The sequence below is a fragment of the Canis aureus genome, chromosome 3 (genome assembly GCF_053574225.1).
Source record: "Canis aureus isolate CA01 chromosome 3, VMU_Caureus_v.1.0, whole genome shotgun sequence".
NCBI lineage: Eukaryota > Metazoa > Chordata > Mammalia > Carnivora > Canidae > Canis > Canis aureus.
Window position 1 is genome coordinate 11,990,697 of NC_135613.1, and position 24,187 is coordinate 12,014,883.

Consider the following 24,187-nt stretch of genomic DNA (forward strand, 5'->3'; position numbering starts at 1 on the left):
TAGAGTTAGAGGGTAAATAGGCCATTTATGCCCAGTTTCTTGTTTGGTGAGGATATCTTTTCCGTCTTATGCCTTTCTTGTTCCTTGATATATCCCCAAGCATGCCATAACTTTCCCTTTTTTAATGTATTTTTAAAATTGAAGTTCATGTTATTAGTCATGAATTTTTGTCCTGGACATAACTAACCATGGAATGCCCATTCTCTTGAAAAGCAAGACAAATACAGACAGGTTTGCTCTTTCCTGAACATTTAGTTTGGTCTTCAACTTGGAGCAGAGAGGATCTGTTCTAAATGGGCTCATGTACACTTTGAGAGGAAAAGTTTCCATTTTCAGCTCCCCAAGGACCTAAAATTTAAAACTTCAGTGTAGGGACACCTGGGTGGCTCAGCAGTTGAGCATCTGCCTTTGGATCAGGGCATGATCCTGGGATCCGGGATTGGGTCCCACACTGGGCTCCCTGAATGGAGCCTGCTTCTCCCTCTGCCTATGTCTCTGCCTCTCTCTCTGTGTCTCATGAACAAATAAATCTTTAAAAATTAAAAATAAAAATAAAAGACTTCAGTGAAGATTTTTAGGTGATACTCAAGAGTCTGCCCACTGCTGTCCAGTTATAATATGGCTTAAAGGTTGTCCTAAGGCATTCATCTTACAGGATCTAAAAGTTGCTCAATGAGCATGTTGAAAATGCTAATCACTTTAATGGATACCCTCAAGACCCTATTCTAGTCATTGTGGTTTCTGGCCATCAGAATCTTATTTTTTTCTTAAAGATAGATTTATTTATTTATTTATTTATTTATTTATTTATTTATTTATTTAAAGAAAGAGAGAGAATGAGTAGGGAGGCAGAGGGAGAGGGAGAAAAGAGTCTCAGGCAGACTCCACACTGAGAGCAGAGTCGACTTGAAGTTCAATCTCAGGACCCCAAGATCATGACCTGAGCTGAAACTAAGAGTCAGACACTGAACTGACTGTGCCACGCAGTCACCTCATTCCTCTAGCCTCTTTATGATGTGACTTGGGTCAAGGCTTGGGTATCTATTCTCTCTGTGGAGGAATTCTAGCCCTAATCAAAAATAGGAAATCCTATTCCTTTCTGGCAATTATTATTTCCATTCCAAGAAGGATGACTTCCTCTTTACCTACCAAACCAAAACATGTTGGTACCAACATTAGGACATATGTTCATATTTGAGAACCTTAGGCTAATCCCAGGCTCTAGACTCTGACAATGAAGATGTTACTCCCCCTGAGAAGAAGTTTTGGGCTTTGAAAAATTTTGTTTTTATTTTTTCATTTTTTAAAAGCCTTCAGAATGAGATATAGGGAGCTTTAAAAAAATTATCTTTTGGGTCTTTTTCTTTGTTGACTTTTTTTCTGGGACTTGCAGAGAAATTAATCTCTTCAGAAATAGAAGCTGCATTCATCTCTCTCTACTTCCTCTCTCTTGTCCTAAGGGATTATAAAACATCCTACAAGATTCTTTCATACTCATTCTTATCACAATTTATTAGATTCAGAGACTTGGCATGGGCTCTTGAGGATTTTTGCTCCCCATTTCTCCATGAAAGTCATGGCCATTGTTTCAGTAGCATTTGGCTCTAATTCTAGATTTGTTTTATACAAGAACTCTCAGAATCCTCAATGGAACCTCCACAAGGTTGTCAGCATGGATTTATTTCACAACATTCAGGTGCAGGAAAGGACATGTTTCTCTGGATAGATCAATTTCATTTGGGCTTTGAGCTTACCACCTGGCTAATAATAAATTTAATCTTACTTGTGTTTGGGGGCCTCATCTCTTCCCTAAGGTCACTGAGGAATCTGAAGACTTGAGTGGTACTTGGTAAACAGGAAGGAGGACCTAGTCTTCAGTTTATAATAGTCATTACAAAGTTGCTCGATGTCCAGGTTCACACGGTCCATTTGAAGATGGATGACTTCATCTTTTCCATGCCAAGTGTGTACATGAGAGTATTTCTTTCTGGAAAGCCAAAGCTTTTAGTTTTTAATCTCCTCAGCATCCAGTTACACTTCTTGGGGGTGCTGCAAGGAACAGGGTCTCTAGCACCTCATTATGAGGGAGCATTACTGTTTCATTACTGAGACACAAGGCTTTCCCATTCATTGTAGTCCATAGGCTGGACTGTATTTGTTGCCTGACCATTTATAAAATGACTTAAATCCATGGTTTTACTGAGAGAAAAGGCTAGTGTGTTGTTATGTTCTCTGATGAGAGGTTTCCTCCTCTGTAAAACAGAAGCACCTCTGAACATAGGAGACAATAGGTATCAGGAGGACTAGATGGCCAAACAATCGACTGAGGTTTATAGAAGTCTTGCTGGACTCAGTTCAGTTCACAGTTCAGTTCAAGGTGTTTCACTTTCCCTTCTTAGACTCAGCCACAGCCCAGTTCTCTAATCAGAGGGCAAAGAGGATGATACATTATGACCCGCTTCACATCATGTGGCTGTGAGTGACTCGTGAGTCATAGCAATGTAGGAGAAGACCTTTTGGGAATTTTTGTTTTATTCTCTTTTGTTTTCTCTTGTAAGATTTGAGTAAAATCATGCTCATCAGTTCATGCAGCATTATCATCCTTGGTCCATATAAGATGTATTATTTCCACACTATAACCCCCTAGAGAAATGTAATGTTTGTGATTCCTATTATGTGTTTAACCAATCCTTTGATCTCTCCTATCAAATTTACCCACATCTGTTAGTATTATTGCTAGCACTTTGATAAACATCTTTCTGGCTGTGTTACTGTTCATATCCATGACTGTTTCTTCAGGATATTTTCCCAAAAGTAGGTATAAAATCCACTCACAGGAGTAAGTGACTTCCTTTCTTTCTGTGGACTGATTTCTCTTTAATTTGTCCAGCTCTGCCCAGCAGTGTAGAAGGACTGCTCTTCTGGTTACCTTGGACACTGCTTTCCAGCTAGCCATGGAAAGGAAGCACAGGGTGCTTTCTTCATGGGACCAGAACACATTGAACCCATTTCTTTGACTTCTTTGTGCTCTGTGACCAAGGGACCCTGCATACTAAAGTTATTAAAAAGAGCTGTTTGGCATTGCTGAACATACAGTCTGCTTGAAGTCGTTTAGAAAGTAGTTGGGGCTGAGACAGGAATTCAGTGACTCATGTTCTTACTGAGCACTCACTTAGCTGAATAAATTGTCTCTCACCATTGGCAATACCAGCAAAATGCTGGGAAAATGGTTCTATGTCCTGGAAAGAGATAAAATCTAGTCTTCGAAGTGCAGATGAAGTAACTAACACGTACTAGGAGTAGTGTGAACACAGTTTTGTGAGAACAATGAGGAGAGGGTTGGGGGAAGGCTGCTTTTTTGACTTATCATGATATTAAAAGCTAGAAGGAGAGAAAAAAGGAGGTGTCTTTAAGTGTGATTTGAGCATTTTATAAGCTTTACAGCTTGGTAGTTGCCTATGATTGACCCTGGGGAGAAAATGGTATTTATTGAGTACCTGTTCTGTCCCAGGAACTGTACCAGGTCCTTGATGATGTTTTATCCTCAACACATCTTTATGATGGAGGAGCTCCTATTACCTCTATTGTGTAGGTGAAGGCATTGAGGCTGGGAGGAATTCAGGAACCTCCAAAGTCATAGAGCTAGTAAATGGTAGCAGAAATCAATATCCAAGTCTAGTCCTTGCTGCTTTCAGAGCCTGTTCTCTAGGTAACTAACAGCTAAGCAAGTTTAAAAAGAAATAAAATAATTTTTCACATGTGAAAGGCAGGGTAGATATTAAATATATAAAAAGCAGTCTGGGAAACATAATTATCTGAAAGAAAATATTTGACTAAATATACATAACGGCTCAGGAGTAAACAAATGGTCATTGAGTAGAACAGGAAGCCCAGGAGGGCTTGTTAGAGCAAGTGAATAATGATGAGCAAACTGATGCTCCTGAGAGGTTAAAGTCCAAGGTCACTTAGCTCAATATGTTACCGACATAGGGCACAAAAGGACCACCCCAGGGTGAAGGGTGAGACCATTTCCAGGCAGATGGACTGGAGGGGAGCCCTTTACAATATTCATGGGAGTACCAAAATGAGTCTCACATTTGCTGTATTTTCTTCAGGGTCTGTGATGATCTGAGCAAAGAGGAAAAGAATGAGACCGATGAGTTTCTTGAAGAGTGCATTATTGATCCTTCACTCCGAGAACGTCTTTCCATTCTCTCCCGCACCTTTGAGAATCAGAGGAGGCTGGTTCAGGCAGACAGCATGCTCTTCTTGAGTAACATTTTCACCATTGAGCCCCTGGTGAGCATGGAAATAAAATCTGATTATACAGTAAACATAAGTGGGGGTGCAGGGCTTATTTTGATTAAAGTACTCACTTTGGGATTGATAGTGAATTCTGAGAACATAAAGATTTAAGCTGAAAGCCTCATATCATTATGAGACAGTGAATGAAGGCTAATGGTAAGAATGCTCAAAGATCTTACTTTCTCTACCCAGCAATTGCTGTGTTAAACATCTCATGTGCATTACTCAACTTATCTCATTTGTGTTTATGTTATCTTACAACAACCTCATAAGATAAAAAAAAAAAAAACTTATAAGATATTATCAGTCCTGCATGCTATAGATGAGGAAATTATGACTTAGAAAAATTCAGTAACTTGCTCCGAGCCAAGCAGGGTCCATATTTAGAAATGTATCCCTGACCAATCTGACTCTGGGGCAGGTTTTCTCAGCCTTTGCACTGTTGACCTTTGGAGCTAGATAATTCCTTGTCCTGTACATTGTAGGATGTTTAATAGCCTCTCTGACCTTTACCCAACAGATGCTAATTGTGACAGCCCAAACTGTCTCCAGCCATCACAAATGTCCCCCTGGTGGGCAAAATAACTCGAGTTGAGAGTTCCTTTGTCCTTAATTAACTCAATAAATACTTATTAACTCTATGTCCTGTAGTAGGCACTATGTGTTGTACAAGGCATGAGTGAACAAAAGAGACATAGTCCTCAACCTCACTGGTAAGGGCGGAGCCAGACTTAGAACAGGGTGGGTCTAATTTCACAGACCTAGCTCTTGACCACATTCCCTACTGCTTCAAAATGAAAGTGGCTAGAATCTTCTATATTTACTATGTGCTAGGCACTGTGCATGACCTTATACCTATCAAGCATACAGGGATATAAGAGTAAAAATAGCAGTAGAAGTTGAGAAAGCCTTGAGGTACTTGGGTGGCTCAGTCAGTTAGGTGTCTGACTCTTGATTTTGTCTCAGATCATGATCTCACAATTGTGAGATCCAGCCCTGCATCAAGCCTTGTGTTGGGCTCTGCATTGGGCTCCACACTGGGCATAAAGCCTGTTTAAGATTCTCTTTCTCCCTCTCCTTTTGCCCCTCCCTCTCTGCTCATGCACGCTTTCTTTCTTTCTTGCTAAAAATAAAAGTTGAGAAAGCCCAAAGCTAATCAGAGCTGTTGGATTGTTACTATTAAAACCATTTGGAGAGAAGATATGGCACATGGACACATTAGAATGCAGGATCACTAGTGGGAAATGTCACTGGCTTGTGGGTGCATTTTTTTCTTAATGTCTGCACTTCCAAATTGTTGTTTTTTAAAGATTTTATTCACTTATTCAATCTACAGATTGAGAGAGATAGAGTACAAGCAGTGGGGAGGGAGAAGGGGATCAAACAGACTCTGCACTGAGCATGGAGCCTCATGTGGGACTTGATCCCATGACCCTGAGATCATGACCTGAGCTGAAATCAAGAGTCGGGTGCCCAACTGACTGAGCCACCCATGCACCCCTTCCAAATTGTTTTTGGAGGTTGGAAGATAGAAAAGGGATTCCATAGCTAAATGAGTTTCAGAAATAGGGTATTCAGGAGCACCTGGGTAGCTCAGTGGTTGAGTGTCTGCCTTTGGCTCAGGTTATGGTCCCAGGGTCCTGGAGCCTGCTCTCCCTCTGCCTATGTCTCTGCCTCTCTTTCTATGTCTCTCATGAATAAATCTTAAAAAAGAAAAAGAAACAGGGGGTTCAATATTGTTTGAAAAGTTTCTTTGCTGTAAGATGTCTAAGTTTTCAATATGATAATGTACATCATAATTTCCAAGAGAGAGCCTTCTCCTTGGAGACATGCTTTGGGACTATTGTTTTGCAAACCTGCTGTATGAATCTCTGGTGAAGACAGTCTGTATGCTAGCTCAGAGGTTGAGGTGATTACCATAGGCCAAATTAGGGAAGGTTTCTTGGGAGCAGAGCCTTGAACTAGGTCTTACAGGACAGGACTTTGGAAAAACAAAATGGGGAATGTGTATGGCAGGGATAATTCAAGGCTCCATGAATGGACCAGTTTGTTTGAAGTAAAGGTCTCATCTGGGATGTATGGCTTGAGGCTAAATCTCCTCTCACCTCAGAAGACTGTCCAGGGCACAGCTGAGCAAAGGAATCTTCAGGTATGATGGGCTAGACCAGCAAGAGGTTAAAACAAGATGAACATATAGTCTTGGAAATACAGGACAGGTCCCTGTGATAATAGGTCAAACCAGAAGATGTTAAAAAACATTAGGAAGGCATTATAAGTCTAAGCAAGCAAAGGCTGAGCTGGACAGAGACAAGAAGGAGCAATCAATCATGGTAATGTTAGACACACTGGTAAGGTCCAGAGTATCGGCAGTCCAAGATTCATCCCGGCTAGTATTGTAGATCCAGGCCGATAACTGCTGTCCTGTTTGTTATAGCCTTTTGGGAATGAATGGCTCTAGAATGGTAAACATTGGTGGCCAGGAGGAGGTGGGAGGCCCACAGGTGATTTTTGGTATATTTTCAATTGAGGAAGTAGACTAGGGTTACCTCAGCTCTCCTTCTCTTCATGAGTTCTTCCATAACTTGAAGCTTCTTATGGAGATTGTAGTGATACATATGTATTAAAATGGACATTTAATATGTTTGCTTTTGAATTTTAGATAGGAGCTGAACTGTGTGTTATTATCACAAGGCATATTCTCACCATTAGAAAGAAAAGATTTTTAAAATAAGGATATATAGAATGGTATCTTTTAAATAATGAGACTAATTTTGTTTGTATCCTGTGAAAAGTCACTGGAAACAGGAAGGGGATAATATTCAGAGTATAAGTGGTATTTATGGCATCTGTAATGATTTTGTTTTTTTCTGTGCACTGTTCACTTTTTTCTCATGATAGTATTCATTAGCTGGTTCTTGACAATTTTGCAAAATGAAAATGAAGGCATTGAACTTAGCTAGTATGTTCCTAAAGTTATTCTGGTCAGAACAGCCAAACTCAGTGTCAGTAATAGTGAATTATTTATTGATGTTAAATCTCCTTTTATTCCCCCTCCTTCAAGATCCTGATAGTTTTATAGAAATGTGTTTCTTGTGAATGGAATATAATCTTACCTTATAAATTAATTTGAAGTTATTTGATAGGCAAAATTTTGCCATTTCATTAGCTTCTTGATAGAAATGTGAGCTATGCATATTTTCTACTGTTGAGATTTTGGTTTTCTAGTACAAGTAAATAAATGCTACAGTAGTTTTGGATGAGAGAATTGGGAAGGGATTTATAAAGAGGTGAGACCTGAACTGAATTTTGGAGGAAGGGTAAGTGGAAAGGAAGAAGAATACCTCCAGTTCGAGAAATTGTGAGTATACAGTATTCAATAGCAATGAATGAACCAGTTTTGCTGGAGCAAGCAGTCATGGAAGGATGGGAAGGAGAAGAGAGGAAGTCTGGCCTGCATGGCCAATCTGTTGAACTCTAGCCTGTAGGCTACTGCTTCCCACATGTGTTTCTGCAAATACTGGATCTGAGGGGTGATAATGTGTGTTCTTTGGAATAAGGAAGTTCTGTGGTCAAATAAGTTTGGGAAATACTAGTTCAAGAGGAAATGATTCTTCAGGGGATAGAGTGCAAGCAGTATTTCCCCATAACCACAACCCCTTCTCCCACACAGCATGTCCAGTATATTGGAGCCTCACTGTAGGGATTGAAGCAGAAGCATGACATGTATAGGTGTTTTAGAAATATCTTGGTAGCCATGTGTGGGTCAATTTGGAGGAGGGTGGACTGGAGGTGGGAGGGTAGTGCAGGTCAGGTAGGGGACATGTGCTAGTGCCGCGAGTACCGGGGAGACTGAACATCTCTGCAGGCAAGTTCAGGGTAATGTGTGAAGGTCATGCTAACCTAGATGGTCAGCCTGCTGGTAGTTGGAAAGCAAAGGAAATGGGGGAATGTGAGAAATGTTCAAAAGAAAGATATAAAAGTGCCTTTTGAATCATTGTTGAGGGTAAGACATGGTAAGGAATCCCGTGTCTCCTCAGATCTGAACTAGAGTGGCTAGGAGAATTATGACATTTTTGATGGAAATTATCAAATCAGGAATCTTGGGTTTAACTCCAGGCTTTGCCAATAGCACATGTTACCTTAAACAAGACATTTGATCTCTCTTGGCTTTGGTTACCTTGTACACAAAGTTAGGATGTTGAGGTAGGACACTTAGATCCTTTTTGACTCATAAATTTTGATTCTCCAATTTGGGAACAAACTCTGAGCTCCTTAAAGTCAAGGAGTGCCTTAGCCTTATCTATGCCCCAGGTCTACTGCAGTGCCAATAAATGGAGGATGGAAGGAGGGAGGAGGGAGGGAGGGAGAAAGGAAGGAAAGAAGGAAGGAAAGGGAAGGAGGGAGGGAAGTCAGTTGATGATGATGAATCTGGTTCTGAATCTGTTGAATTTGAGATGATAATAGATGTCCAGGAAGTTTTGGAATTTTACTAATAAATAATGTAGGAGAAGAATCAGAAGTGGAAGCAAGATTTGTATTATATAGAAATCTTGGGATGCCTGCATGGCTCAGTGGTTGTGTGTCTGCCTTCAGGTCAGGGCGTAATCCCAGAGTCCCAGGATTGAGTCTCCCATCGGGCTCCCGGTGGGGAGCCTGCTTCTCCCTCTGCCTCTTGTCTAAATTTGAGACTGCTGAATACTTGAGCATCGTTTTTATCATAAAGGGATTCATTATAGTAGTAATTGGCATTTACAAACTGTATACCATGGCAGGCACTGCTCTGGACACATCACTTAAATATTAACTTATTTCATCCTCTTAAAAAGAGGAAGTGACTATTATCACCCCTATTTTACAGATGGAGAAACTGAAGTCTAGGAAGGCTAAAGCAGCTTTGCTCAAATTCACAGACCTAGTAACTGGCAGAGGTCAGATTTGGACCCAAGCAGTCTGGCTCCACAGTCTATGATTTTAGGATTAATATCTCTTGTGTAAGAATATTCTTTTTAAGGGCACCTGGGTGGCTTAGTGTTTGAGTGTCTGCCTTTAGCTCAGGTTGTGATCCTGCATCCTGGGATCAAGTCCTGCCTGCTTCTCCCTCTGCCTGTGTCTCTGCCTCTCTCTGTGTGTCTCTCGTGAATAAATAAATAAAATCTTTAAAAAAAAATCTTCATTGAAGGCATGCAAAGAAGATGGAGATTGTAAGAGCAGAGCAAACTAGAAAAATTGTGGACAGTCCTAGACAGCCCCCAGATGCTCACCTTTGGGGTCCCTGCAGAGAGAGGAGAGGCTATAGATTCACAGAGAAGGATGGCTAAGAGAACCACAGCTGAGAGCACATCAGCGTATCTTACATGTCTTTCTATCCTATTCTGGCAGCTTTATCACCATTTTCTCCTGAAGTACTCTTCTGAATCTTACTCCTGTATTAGATCAGCTATGCCACATCATCACTATTTACTTTCTATGCATCATCAATTATTTTTTTTTATTAGGATGTGATCCCTTTTAATTAGCTTCTTGATATAAGTGGAGTTCACAGTAGAATCAGGGAAGATTAAAACCAAGCAGTTGTCACCTTCTGATCTAACAATCAATTGCTAATGGTTACCCTGTCCAAAAAAATAAATATAAAAGGTGGATGCAGGGGCTTAGAGACCACCTTGCTTTCTGATGGCCTCTTCAGCCTCTGTATCCACTAAGGAAGGACACTGTCTTCAAATGAGGTAAACTTGAAAAATACCTGTTACTTTAGAGTCTGAAAAGAAATAAGAAAGGACCGCAGCCTGGGTGGCTCAGTGGTTTAGCACTGCCTTCGGCTCCCCCACATGATCCTGGAGACATGTGATCCTGGAGACCCGGGATTGAGTCCCACCACATGGGGCTCCCTGCATGGAGTCTGCTTCTCCCTCTGCCTGTGTCTCTACCTCTCTCTCTATTTATTCTCTCATGAATAAATAAATAAAATCTTAAAAAGAATAAGAAATTATATGCTTATTTTCTCTGACACACATCTAAATATCTTGGTTCTTCAATGCATCACCTAAAACCAAGGATAGTTTAGCCCTTACTGTGTTCCGCACATAATGAATGTTTTATGGGAATATTGTTCCCATAATTTGAAACAAGTAGCTTTAAGATCCCAATCAGTCGCTGTCTCTTAAATGCCTAGAGGTAGTGATGAGTTTGAATTTAGTAAAATTTTATTAATTTGATCATGTGAGAAGTAGTTTAACTCAATGCTGACCCAAACTCTAGAACTGCAAGTTCCTAGTCTCCTCTACCACCTGTTCACCACTTGACCACTGGGTAGTTCCATTGTCTTGCCTCACTTTGTTCTCAATATGCCTGTTGTATAACATTGCCATAGAGTTTGTTATCCAAACCTTGAGTTATGCTGGAGTATGTCTTGGGTACTGATATGGCCTCAGAATGCAGAGGTGGTAATTTGTCTTTTGAGAGACCTGAAGGGTGTTCACTGGTAAAAAAAAAGGGGGGGGGGCGGGTAGATGAGGACCCGGAGTGACCATCAGGGCAGATACAGGATAGAAGGCTGGAAGGATTTTTTTTTAAATCTTTACTTGGTAATTTATTGATATTCTAGTGATAGCAATGATTGTCATTCTAGTCATTAGTGCATGTGGTGTATACTACTATTTATATCAAGTTCCTCATGTCAATTCTTTTGATAATGTCTTAGAATATTAGCCTGAAATTTTCCACTTATGCCTTCCGTAGAGAAGTTACTGGGTTCTATAGAATACTGATTATTTCCCAGGCTATCTGCGTCTGTATAGTTTTTTCCACCACTTTGGGGGAAAAAATGACAAAACTAAGTCTATTATGCATGTTTTGTGCCTTCCAGAAAAGCAAGTGGAATTGAGTATTTTCAGAAATATAATATTCTATTTTACTAGATGGACTCTGGCTATACAGAATTTTGACAGTCTCATTATGTTATATCCTCTGCTTAGGTCTCTTGGGTACCATGAGTGAGAGAGATTCAAAGACAAAACCACAAATCTGAGAATCGCGAGGCAGAAGAACATCACAGGGCAAAAAGAGAATTAAGCTTTCAATTTCCATGGGTGTCCAGGAGTCCTCTGAGAAATCACAGCACAGATGTGCTAGCCTTGCTTCTGGACTCTGGTACTACTGGCTCAGGTTGCACTTTTAAGATGCAGCAATTTTCTGAATGTTGAGCACTTGATATTTTCTCAAAAAGAAAGACCTGGGAATGAAAAGGTATTTGCCCAAACTGATCCTAACTGACTGCTGATATCAGGGAACAGGGAAAACATTTCTACTTCTGTTGGAAAATGTCTTTTCCATCAAAGAAAACTTCATCCATATCCCTAGGGAAGCTTTAGCTTAATTTAACTAAGCCTCAAAAAGGGAGGGAAACTTGATCATTTCTTTATTACCATGTAAGTAATCGTAAACCATGCTTTGTCGTCATCTAAGCCCATAGAAAACATGCGGTTCAGCAATTCAGGCTGAAAGCACAGCTCAAATTTAGTTTGCTTTATTTTCCCCAAATCGGCATAGCATGTAGGCTCAGCAGAACCAGGTTGGGTGGAAGCCCAGATAGCTACCAAAGAGGAAAGATCTAACTTTTTACTGCAAACCCCTCCACTTCTTGTACCATTAGTCGTGAGTCACATTGCAAACATATGGGAGCTGACTCCTCGGAAATGGACACCAGAAGGGAGAAAAGAGGACAGGAATCTGCTGAGAGCAAACTGTCCTTGACAAGTCACAGCTCTTCTGGCAGCACAGTTTTCCATCCTTCAGCCCCCCCCCCTTTATTATTCTTCATCCTCTCCCATCCTTGCACTCAGGCAAACCTCTTCCAGTTGTGCTGGTACATCCACTATTGGACTGGAGGACCGTTGTAGGTGGAGGGAGGCCTGGAGGAAGTCTTAGAAACAGCAGAGCTCCTCATGGCTCATTAAATAAATTAATAAATTAATAAATTAATAAATAAAGCCTTCAGTGTTGAAAGAGACACTAATCTCTTCTCTGCAGAGAAGGATGTGAATGAACATCACCCACAACTGCCTCAGCTCCTAGAAAACCCCAGTGGAATTTGCCGTGCATGTGGGTTGGGGTATCTCTCTGAAAACAGGACATACCTTTAGTGAAACTTGCTCTGACAGATGACCATATCTTAGACCCCTCTTTTAGAAACTTTACTGGCCATTATTTTGAGAATAAAAACTTTGCTAAAAATATTACTAAAATCACAGTGTTTTGTCCCAGGAATTACATTGGAGTAGAAAGTCTCCTGATATGTCATGTGCCAACTCAATCTCTTCTCTCAAGGATGATTAGGGAAGTTTACCTTTAATATATCAATTTCCATTTCTCCCCCACTTATTTCTCTTTAAGACAACTTCAGCTTGGCCTGAGTGATTATGAGGGGAGCCGTAATTTCTCTCACTGCTCTGACAGATTCTGGAAGAGCAATCTCAGGGGGTGACTCAGATGTGGTTTTTTATCAGTGCTTCTTTTTTTTAATTGATTGATAGAAATTTTATTAAGAAGATATTTTGGGGGGCATTCTGGGTGGCCTCTGCCTTCAGCTCAGGCCACAATCTCCAGGTCCTGGGATCGAGCCCCGTATTAGACTTCCTGTTGAGAAGACAGGAAGGGAGGGTGTTGAGAAGGGAGTCTGCTTCTCTATTTCTCTCTCTCTCCCCCTTTGCCTCTCCCCACTGCTCATTCTCCCTCTCTCTCTCTCTCTCTCTCAAAAAACAAAACAAAACAAACCACAACAGCAACCCTAAAAAAAAAAAAAAAAGATTTTTTTATTTCCTCAAGAGAAATTTTAAAATTTTTCCTTAAATATGATAACACAGCTGAAAATATCTGTTTACGTAGTCAGGATTTTTTCCATTTTGGTGGAACATGATAGAATTCATCACACATTATACAGCTGCTTTGAAATAGTTTTTCACTGACCTTGTTCTGAGCTGACTGCACCCCGACCCAACCAGGATAGCTTTATAAAAATCTTCCAGTGCATTTCTCAAGAGCTGCAACATACTAATATTGACTGTATCATCCAAAAGAACCCCCTGTGAGTCAGTCACCTTCCAAGGTACCTGAACATATGAGCATACAGTGCCTCCTGCTTTGTTCACCAGATGGGAACACCAAGTCATGCTGGCCTCATCTAAGCCTGATTACCAGTTGTAGTGTTTTTAGAGATCTTCTGCCATTTTGTTTACAATGTGAGAAAGGTGAGGCCTGGCCTTTTATAATTGCAGGCGGGTTCAGGAAATTAAAAATATATTCCAAAATCCTAGCTCTGCCACTTAACAGTTGGTGTGGTCTTGGGTGAGATACTTAACTTCTGTTTGCCTTGGTTGTCTCATCTTTAAAGTGGGGATAATACTTCACAAGGTTGTAAAGTTTAAGATAGATAATGTGTATCAGCACTTAACACAGTGCTGGGAACATGAGCTCTGGGTTAATGGTTGCCAATATTATGATGTAGTGTTAGATGTGATTCAGTCTCATCAGATTAGGGAGTATGATTAGAAAGTATAATATTTGAGTAGCAAATGTTTAAGTCACTCTTCTAAATTTAAGCTGGAGATTAAAATGCAACTATTTTATGTGACCAGTGTAAGCATTGAGTCATACTGTAAACTACTTTCCAGATAAACGAAGTGATTAAACCTATATGTAACTCCGTTCTTGCATTGGGTTCTGATTTTGCAAAATTCACAAATAATCCTTCATTGGAAGGGAGGGAGGGTGCTCGCTTTGGCAGCACATATACTAAAATTGGAAGGGAGGGAGGGAGGCAACTATGGAGGGAGGTAGGAAAGAAAGGAGGGAGAGAAGGAGATGGGTGATAGGTGGGAAGGAAGATGATTTTTAAAATATTTTTCATTTAAGGATTTTCAAGGGAGATTTTTAAAAGAGTCCCTTTAGTCATCATCAATGTAAGTTTTTTTTGGAAGATAATTTTAAAAGGATACTTTTCTCATGATGGTGTCAATCACCTGTTATGAACTAGTGGCAGTGTGTTCATAGACATCTTACTGAAAGTCTCGGAACTATATCCATTAGGTCACTTGGTTGGTTGTTCTTGTTCTAGAACGAGACATGAAGTTCCATTTCCAGAGACATTTAACATTTGAGTAAAAGCTACAACGTGAGAGTTAGCTTTAGACCTGAAAAGTTGATCCAAATTCAAAGTACAATTTGAACTCAATTCAATTCAAAGCTGAATCCTTCTAGAAGGCCACTTGATTGATAAGTGAAATGCAGCTATGGATCTGAGGATAAAGACAAAATAATAAGACCACAAAGGAACATAATTATAGCATTACTGAAGGCCAGCTTGACAATTATTTTCAGCAAACAAAACATGGTCACTTACAGATCATATCCTATAGACTCAATCTCTCATTTGGAACAGAATAGACAGTGATGGGAGAGGGGTCATATGTGGAAGACAAGCAGAACAGCAGGGTTTCTGTGTGATGAGGCTGCTTTTAGAGGACTTAGAAGAAAGGATATTGATGGTAGAGTGGGCCAGGGAAAATTCTGAATGTTTTGGTTTCCAGAAAGAGACTTTAAAACCAAGCAATAATGAAGGGAACATTTTTTTCGGAGACTCAAGTGACATGGAAGCTAATCTCAGGAGGGTTGGAGAAGTAATATGAAATGTTTCAGAGCAATGTAAGTGAAAGTGGGGTCAGCTTAGGCTGATCACCTGTTTCTGAGGTTTATTTTCTTCGACTTGCTAGGAAGTGCTATGTTGAGTTTTTGCTCCAAAGAAATAGAAAAGTGGAGTTTTTGCTCCACTTTTATTTTAATACCAACTGAAAAATAACTGTCCTTCTACATGTTCCTAACTCCTTCAAATGACCTAATATTGAAACATCCCTCTGTGAGAGGAAACCGAATGACCACACTTCTGTTTTTATAGATAGACATAGTCCTCTAAATGCACATTACCTGCGACAAGCCCAGGAGAGGGTTTTAGGATAGGATTTGTCCTTGAATTTTCTTCCAGGGCTCAGTAAAAGCTACAATTTACTAACAGATGTTGCAAGCACAGTAAAACCATCACAGCCCAGGATAAGAAAGCACTGAGCCCATGGTCCCATTCACTCAGGCTGAACCCTATGGACTCAGATTCCGTCTGAAGCAGAAGGGCTTCTCAGTCTCTGGGAGCCTCTGTATCAGATGATCCTCTTCTGTATCACATCCAATCATCAGTACTCCCTTCTCTGGGGAGATTCTGGTCACCTCTGGAATGTTGTCTTCCTACCATTTTCCAACCTACCAGTTCTGATCATCAGATGATCATCAGATGGGGTGTCCCGGAATGCTTCTGGGATAGAACTTAAGTGTGTTGCCTTCTTGTATGCATATGGACCTTGGACTCTTTTGCTGGGATAATGCTTTTGAAAGTGGTCTGGCTCACCCCAAACTATAAGATGCTTGAATTTTCCCCCAAGTACTGAGCTTGTCTGATTTCCAGTATATCCTTAGGGCCACTTCCTCCTGTCCTGGTGAGACTTTCTAGCATAGGTTTTCTTGGGATCCAAGGTAGCTCCTTTAGTCAGTTGGTTTAGATAAAATGGTTATCTGTGTCCATTCTACACCCCCAAACAAAGCGTATCTAAACCCACCAGGGGAATGTAGATCTTTGGATGTGATTATCACTTATGCCCTACTTGGTCTACTTATAAAAATCATTGAAAAATACATGCTTTTTTCTTCCCCAGTTTTTTCAATAATTTCATCTTATTTTTTCTAGGTGGCATAAAAATAGCATCAATTATACTAAACAGTTATTTAATGAGCTCTTACTCTGTACCAAGCATGGGGCAAAGCATGTGACCTGCATGACTTTGTCAGACCTCAGGTGGGAAACCCTTTGAGGCAGGTGCTACTAATCTTTTATAGCCCTGAAAAATTAATGAAGAGGTTCCAGGTTACATGGTTAATACAAAAATATTTTTCAAAGAATACCTCAAGGGGATTTTCATATGTGGCATGTTGTATTATAATTTCAAAGCTCAGTTTCTTTACTATGACTTTTGAGTGGCTTGCATTAAAACAAGAAATATCACAAGAGATTAGAATCAATATTTGATCTGGACATTGTTTTGCCTTGGGCCATTGCTATGTCTTCACAGAATAGAGTATTTCATGCTATCACCTCAAGAGTAAGCCCATCTGGACCCTGTATGTATATAAGGTGCCGCATCTCTCACACATATTATAAAATATTTAAATACATATTTATCATCCTATTATGATGTGCATTCCATGCAATCTCAGACCACACCTTTCTTCATCTCTGCAGCCCAGTGCTGGCCATCTGTTTGCATACAATGAATGTCCACTGAATACTCAAATATTAAAAATGTTCTAAACATCCTTTAGTAATTCTATATTCATGAACTCACTTAAAATATCTTTGAAGCTCATTTCCAAATTGTACCATCTCTTAGCAAATAGCATAAATTTACTATCTGTTGAGTAAAATAGTGCTTTTATTTGTTGTAAATATATTTCCTTTAAATTTCCTGAAGTTGTAAAATAATAGCAACATTTAAAAGCAGTGCCTTCTTTTCATCACATTGGGATTTTTTTGTTTTTAAAGATTTTATTTATTTATTTGTTTGTTTGTTTGTTTGTTTGTTTGTTTGTTTATAGAGTGTGTGTCCAAGCAGGGGAAGAAGCAGAGAGGGAGGGAGAGAGAGAGAATCTCAAGCGAACTCTGCGCTAGTGTGGAGCCCGACTTGGGGCTCAATCTTACAACCCTGAAATCATGGCCTGAGCCAAAATCAAGAGTCAGATACTTAACTGACTGAGACACTCAGGCACCTTTTTATCACATTATTTTTCAATGATTCTTTCCTGGTTTTCAGGAAGGTGACATCTGGCCTAATTCATCAGCTGAAATTACGGTGTATTTTAATCCTTTGGAAGCCAAGCTCTACCAGCAGACAGTTTACTGTGACATTTCAGGTAAAGACTTTCCCTGTATGGTAAACTCAAGTTACCAAGTGCCCAGAGCATCAAGTGGGGAGCCTGTGTGTGTGTGTGTGTGTGTGTGTGTGTGTGTGTGTTTAGACTATAGGAAGTATGTGATATTACTAGAGGAATAATAGAGTTAAGTTGTGCACTTCTCATTTTTTTCTAGAACAGATCGAACTTTGAAGTACATTACAATTGTGGTGTGGTTGAGGGGAATGGGAAACCATGGATCTGGGTTTACTCTTGATTTTTGGAGCAGTAAGAATATTACTTGACACAAATTCTCAAAATTTTACTTTTTTGTTCTTTTTATAGTATTTGGCTATTTAATTTTTCCTTTTCAAACTTTTAGTCAAAATAATGCAGGCCAAGGAGGATTCTGGCAGTGGCAGAATAGCAGGTAGAGTAGCAGTCTAATAGCTTCAGAAGACTGGATACAGATAGAGGAATTAAACAAAAAAGTAAATATATTGAGGATAACAAAAGCCAGTATTTTTCACTCTTAGAGGAGGCAGATATGTGTATATATATATATATATATATATATATAGAGAGAGAGAGAGAGAGAGAGAGAGAGAGAGAGAAAGGCTAAGGTGAGTTTTGGTATTGGAATGGAATTGGAGTTATCACTATGAACTCATGGTTGTTGATATACTCAGATATAGGATATATGTGTAAATGTTATATGTTTATGTATATACATGTACATAGTTCCTAGCTGTGACCATTGAGAGGTCCTGTCAGCTTCAAGACTCTAGTAGCAAAGAGCACACCGCATACCCAAAGCTTGGTTTCTGAATCCCAACCTCTTCTAAGAGGGACTTTTTCCAGGTCTGAGGCAGGGGGAGAACAAGATGAGCCTGGAACATTCTATTATGTTGGAAACTAAGGAAATGCTCAAAGAATGACAGGGGCATGTCAGAATGATACAGAAGCCAGAAAAGGGACTCCCACTGACCACACTTAGTAACAAGTTAAGAATAAAAAACAATAATGATGCTAATAGATTATAATCCACTGAATAAATAGGAATCTATGAATCCACTAAAGAAAAATTTACTATTTGGCAACCATAGTAATGACCAATTCAGATAAAAAGCATTCTGAAGATTTAGTGGGTCTCAAAATATCCTACCTCAAAATGCTTATTAATTATAAAAGGGAGAAATCCAACTTTACAGTACGAAATCTGGGAGATGTTATTTTAGTTAATACCAGCAGTAATATGGCAGTCAACCACATGTACTACTCACTAGGACACAATCAGAACAGAGCATCTCTTCAATGATATTTGGGCCAAAATACTTAACATGGGTCTAAATGTGGGGGAACATTAGGCAAACCCAAATTGAAGAACAAAACAAAATTACCAGCCTGTAATCCTCAAAGACATCAAGCTCATGAAAAGAAAAGACTTGTCTTGAGTGTGATTGAGTGAGACTCAAGACTCAGTGAGACTGAGTTACACTCAGATAACATCTGGGTGTAACGTGAGCCTGGACTGGATCCTTTGCTATAAAGGAGGTTATTGGGTAAAGGGTGTATGGAAGTTCTTTGTGCTACTCTGGAAGCTTTTTTATTTTTAAAAAATGTCTCATATTTTTTTTAAGTGCTGGTGCCAATAAATAAGTAAAACAGGTAAATAGTAAGATTATAAAGCTGACTAGTAGTCTCTTTCTCCAATGTTGCTTTCGTGCAGCACTTTTAGCTGTTTTTTGTGGTAGTAATTTTCCTTGCTAATTCTATGCCTATATCAATTGCTTTTTGTTGATTTATCAGCTTCACATATTACCTGTTAAGTTCCCCCACTAAGATGGATGAGGATTTAGTTCATATATGATCTCATTGCCCCCTTGCTGGCCTTACTGAGTTATAATTTACATGCAGTGAAGTTCACCATTTTTTGGTGTATCGTTCTGTGAACTATGACAAACCTAAACAGTCATATAACTGGCACCAAAAAAAAAAAAAAAAAGATACAGAATATTTGTATCACACCATAAAGTTCCCTCATGCTGCTTTGCAAGCATTCCCTACCTCAGCCCCTGGCAACCCAATTATTTTTATTATATTTTATTTTATGAGTTTTATTTATAGCCTTAAATAATATACTGAAAACTATATTTTTGTTCCATTAATTGTATAGTATCTCTTGACATGTAAGGGTATTGGGACCCCTGACCTGCCTACCACGGTTCCACCCTGTTTCTCCTACCTTCTGTGAGTTGTCCTACTTTTGTATTAAAATGATTGGTAACCATATTTAAGTCCTCTATTTTGTCCACATGGATTTTATACACTGAAGGGCCAAATTTACTCTGGGATTACATTTGATCCTCTGTTGGTTGAATGTACTGACCTCCTCTGGTGAATGCTAACTACTAAAAAAATGGCCCCAAGGTCTGTGGCAAGTAGTTTCCCTTTCTTCGCTGTTCATCGCTTCTATTATACCTCATTTTAGCTCACTTCATCACTGAGTTGAGTCTTTTGTGCAGGTTTTGGGATGTTTCTAATTCTTCATTTCTTCATCCCTGTCTAATTGTAGAATGTATGTTCTTCTTTTCCTTGAAGTCCTTTTTCTTAGAGCCTCACAGCTTCTCATTCTAAGTCAGATCAGCCACCTTCTTCTGCACAGCTGTTACTAAGAAATTTTTTAAGTTTCCATGTGTGTTCCATTATATCTTTTTACTCTTACTTTGCTCAAGTAGCTTCCTCAGGAAGGGCCTATGGAAGGGGAACTTTGATCCTTGAATGCCTGATAATGTCTTATTCTGCTCTCATACTCACCTGATGGTTTAGCTGACATTACTAGGTTCAAAGTCATCTCTCAGAAATGTTGAAGACATTGTGCCAACTTTATGGTAAAAGCCCAGCAGTCTGAAGTCACCTATTTTGCATTTCTTGATGGGTGGCCTGTTGTTTTGTTTCTCTCTCAATATTTTCTAGAGTTTTCTTTTTGTACTTGAGGTCTGAAATATCATGAAGCAATGTCCAGGAGTGAGTTTTCTAGTTCATCCTCCTCAGCTTTCTGTGGACCATTTGAGTCTGATTACTCATGTATTACTTTAGTTCTTGGAAAATATATAATTTTTAAATGTACTATCCTCCATTACTCTTCATTTTCTTATTCTGAAAATCTTAACAGTCTGATGTTAGACCTACAGGGCTGATCATCTGTTCTCAAAGAACCAGATTTTAATCAAACATGAGTAATAAATGACATTAAATGCCATTCAATGATATTAAATAAGGATGCCAGGAGAAATATTTATTTGTTAGAAAATTCCAAGGTAGCAAGTATGCAGTCATAGGGATCCTTCCAATGCCTTCTGGTCCATGGTTGTTCTTTGTATATAAGGATAAGAAAATGGCTTTAATTTTCAGAGTAGTTAGTGCTGCTTATCTCTGCTCTGTAATGTGTAGGTCTCCCTGGATTTACAGGTGTGATGGTTATTTTAATAATAAAATATTAAGTGGTGAGAGAGAGAATAGTAAGAGTGCTAGTAGCTTCAAGTGCAGAAATCCCACTATTCTGCTCTACCTAGCATGTTTTTAGTCCATATCTACATAGTCACTTTTCTCTGTGTATCAAGGGGTCAAGCAGTCTAAGAACAGTGCAGAAGAATGGGCTGCTTTTTTTTTTTTTAAGAATAAAGTGGTCAATTTATTAGGGAGGACATGACATAACCTAGTAACAGGCCTTCAAAACATGAAGCAAAATTGATACAATTAAAAAACAGATAATTGCACAATCATAATAGATTTTAACAACACTTAAAACCTGAAAGACACAAAAGATCCATGAAGACACAGATGTGAACAACAGTTGTATTAATCACATAACCTGTTATTACAGAACAAATTCACCCAATGTTTCAGAATACATATTCTTTTCAGGTGAATGTGGAACACTCACCAAAGCAAATCATATGCATACAGGTTATATTAGGAGTCTCAATAAAACTAAAAAGAAAAAAAAACCTAAAAAGACTGAAATCATAAACATATTCTCTAACATTGATAGAATTAAACTATCAATAACAAGATATTGGGATCCCTGGGTGGCGCAGCGGTTTGGCGCCTGCCTTTGGCCCAGGGCGCGATCCTGGAGACCCGGGATCGAATCCCACATCGGGCTCCCGGTGCATGGAGCCTGCTTCTCCCTCTGCTTGTGTCTCTGCCTCTCTCTCTCTCTCTGTGACTATCATAAATAAATAAAAATTAAAAAAAAAAACAAGATATTTAGGGAAAAAAAAAAAAACAGACATCTTCCTCCCCTAGATATGTGTGTCCCTTCCTGATGATGTTTCCTTCATCTTCCGTGGAAGTAACAATCACTTTGACTTTTGTGATAGTTATTTTTATTTTTATTTGTTTATTTCATGTATAAGTCTACTGCCTATGTAGTCATGTCTAAGCAAAATAGTATAGTTTGGCTGGTTTAAAAAAATCTATATATTGAAATTACACTCTATGTCTTATGCTGTGATCACACTGGGAAGATAAAGCCACTCGTAAACATTGATTAAATGGATGAGCAACTAAATGAAAACAATGAATGGATGAGTGAATGAATCCTAGTTTGATCTGGTCTCCCCTTTGCCTGTGAATGTAGGATTCTCAAAATGGCTCCAGAACAAGTGTAGAATGGACTAGGAGTTTCAGGATTGACATAAATCTCGTTCCACACTTCCCACCAGCATCATTTGCCTGAGACTTCTTAACGGGTCTGGAGGAAATGCTGGTACGGCAGTGTTCAGACACAGGCTGGAAATGCTCCAGTGGCAGGGGTGCCACAGGTGGTGGGACCTCCCTCCCATCTATAACTCCCCTGGGATGTCGTGCTTGGCCATGTTCCAGGGGGTTGGCTGCTCTCCAGGAGGTTCCCAAACATTACATAACTAGTTGTATTCATCTATTGTTTTGTTTGCAGTTCTGAATTCTGCCACAGAATTCACATCCTGGATAAACTGAATAGTATAATTTTCCATCTGGATGACATTCTTCTTTATTTTGTTAGTGGTTTATTAAAAGACATGATTGCCAGAGAAGGGTTTTGTTTACATTGTAATTCCATATTATCTTCCTTGTAAATTCCATGTAATTCTGTGTCTTTTCAAGAGCTCTTGATGATTCCTTGGTATTATTTTCAAAGAGTTGGTAAAACCTCCTGGCTTTAGGTCACTAAGAAATACTTCTTAGGCAGTTAGAAAAACCCCCTTCCCTTGTTTTGTTTTGCTTTGTTTGGCTATGCTTCCTCCTCATGCCTCTTTGCATAAATGATAGCATACTTTACACAGTGGTTCTGACACTGCCTTTTATTTTTATTTTTTTTTTGAAGATTTTGTTTATTTATTTGAGTGAGAGAGAGAAAGAGAAAGGGAGAGAAGGAGCAAGGGGGAGGGGCAGAGGGAGAGGGAGAAGCAAACTTCCTACTGAGTAGGAAGCCCAACCTGGGATCATGACCTGAGCCGAAGGCAGACCCTCAATCAACTGAGCCACCTATGCACCCCTTAACACTGCTTTTTAAATATCTCTTGCAGATTATTCCATTAATACTAAATAAAAAGTATTACTCTTTTTCATGGTCTTATAGGAATCCTTTGTATTTACATACTGTAGTTTTAATTTTTAACCTTTTGTCACTAAGAAATAGGACATAGATCCACAAATGTGCATAAAATATACTGTGGTGGGCAGAGTAACAGCCTCCCAAGGATGTCCATGCCCTAATCCCCAGAACCTATGAATATGTTACTGTGAATGTGTTACATGACCTGACACAGGTCATGAGAAAGCCCCCTGTGTGTCCCTTCACAGTCACACTCCATTCACCCCAACCTCCCCATGAGAAAATCACCATTCTGTCCTTAGTGGTCATCTTTCATTGCTTCTATCTTTAGTTTTTACCCCAGTGTGTGTGCAACATGAACAAAGGAATTTGGTACTGCCTATTTTTGAAACATACATAATTGGAATCAATCTGCATGTCTCATCCATGTTTTGCTTGCAGCCTTGGTTGCATTTCACTTTCATTGTTGTATAGTGTTCCACCCTGTGAATATAAGCTCAGAGACAGGGAGTAGTAGGGAAGGCCAGCATCACTGGTCTTGAAGGAGGCCTCTTGACACACGTGAAATTTAAACATCTTCAACAATTAACTGCAGTGCTACACAGTGAATGAGTGTGAGATAGAAGAGCATACAGGGCGCACATCTCAGTCTGGGGTTTTGAGGGAAGGCTCCCCAGTGAAAGTGACCCTTTTGAAGTATTTGTTAGTCAAGTAAAAAAAAAAGATGTGGGGCTGGGAACACTTTGTGCAAGTACATGGCAAGAGGATGAAATGAAAAAGAGTTGCCAGAGAGACAGAGACAGAGAGACTGGGAGGGGAAAGGAGCAGGCAGGAGATGGAGCTGGATCCAGGGGAGTAGGTAGTGCGGGGAGAGCTGCCCTTGACTGCCAGACTGAGAACCCTGGACTTCCTCCTGACTGCCATGGGGAATCACGGAAGGGCCATATGCAAGCAAGTGACCTGCTTTAATCTGAACATAGGAACTATAACATCACTCCAATCTTTTCAGTTCATCTGAAACTGAAGTTTTTTCTTCATTGAAATTTTCAGATTTTCTTAGAAGTAGTTAAATTGTGTGTTAGATATTTATAAAGACTTGCTGATGGTCTGCTCTGTAGCTTGAAACTGACTTTTTATCTCTCTTGACTTTCCAATTCCTAATCTAATCATGAAGATTACCTTTTTTAAAAAAAACTCAACGGGAAACTGCACACATTTGGTTTGGATCACCATATGGGAACTTCAAAGGAAGCAACACTTTCTGATTTAAACTGTGAAATATATTGCTAGATAACA

General features: G+C 39.4%; 1 protein-coding gene across 8 annotated transcripts in view; it reads left to right on the forward strand.

Annotated features, from left to right (window-relative positions):
• HYDIN (HYDIN axonemal central pair apparatus protein) overlaps positions 1–24,187 on the forward strand; it is a 384,136-nt gene that overhangs the window by 128,978 nt on the left and 230,971 nt on the right. For 7 of the 8 annotated variants that reach the window (XM_077889901.1, XM_077889900.1, XM_077889907.1 and 4 more), the window contains 2 exons: positions 4,116–4,299; positions 17,211–17,310. In XM_077889901.1, the coding sequence (XP_077746027.1) occupies positions 4,116–4,299; positions 17,211–17,310 (284 nt within the window). Of the gene's footprint in view, positions 1–4,115; positions 4,300–17,210; positions 17,311–24,187 lie in introns of those variants that run through there. The other variant, XM_077889922.1, reaches the window with a different exon arrangement.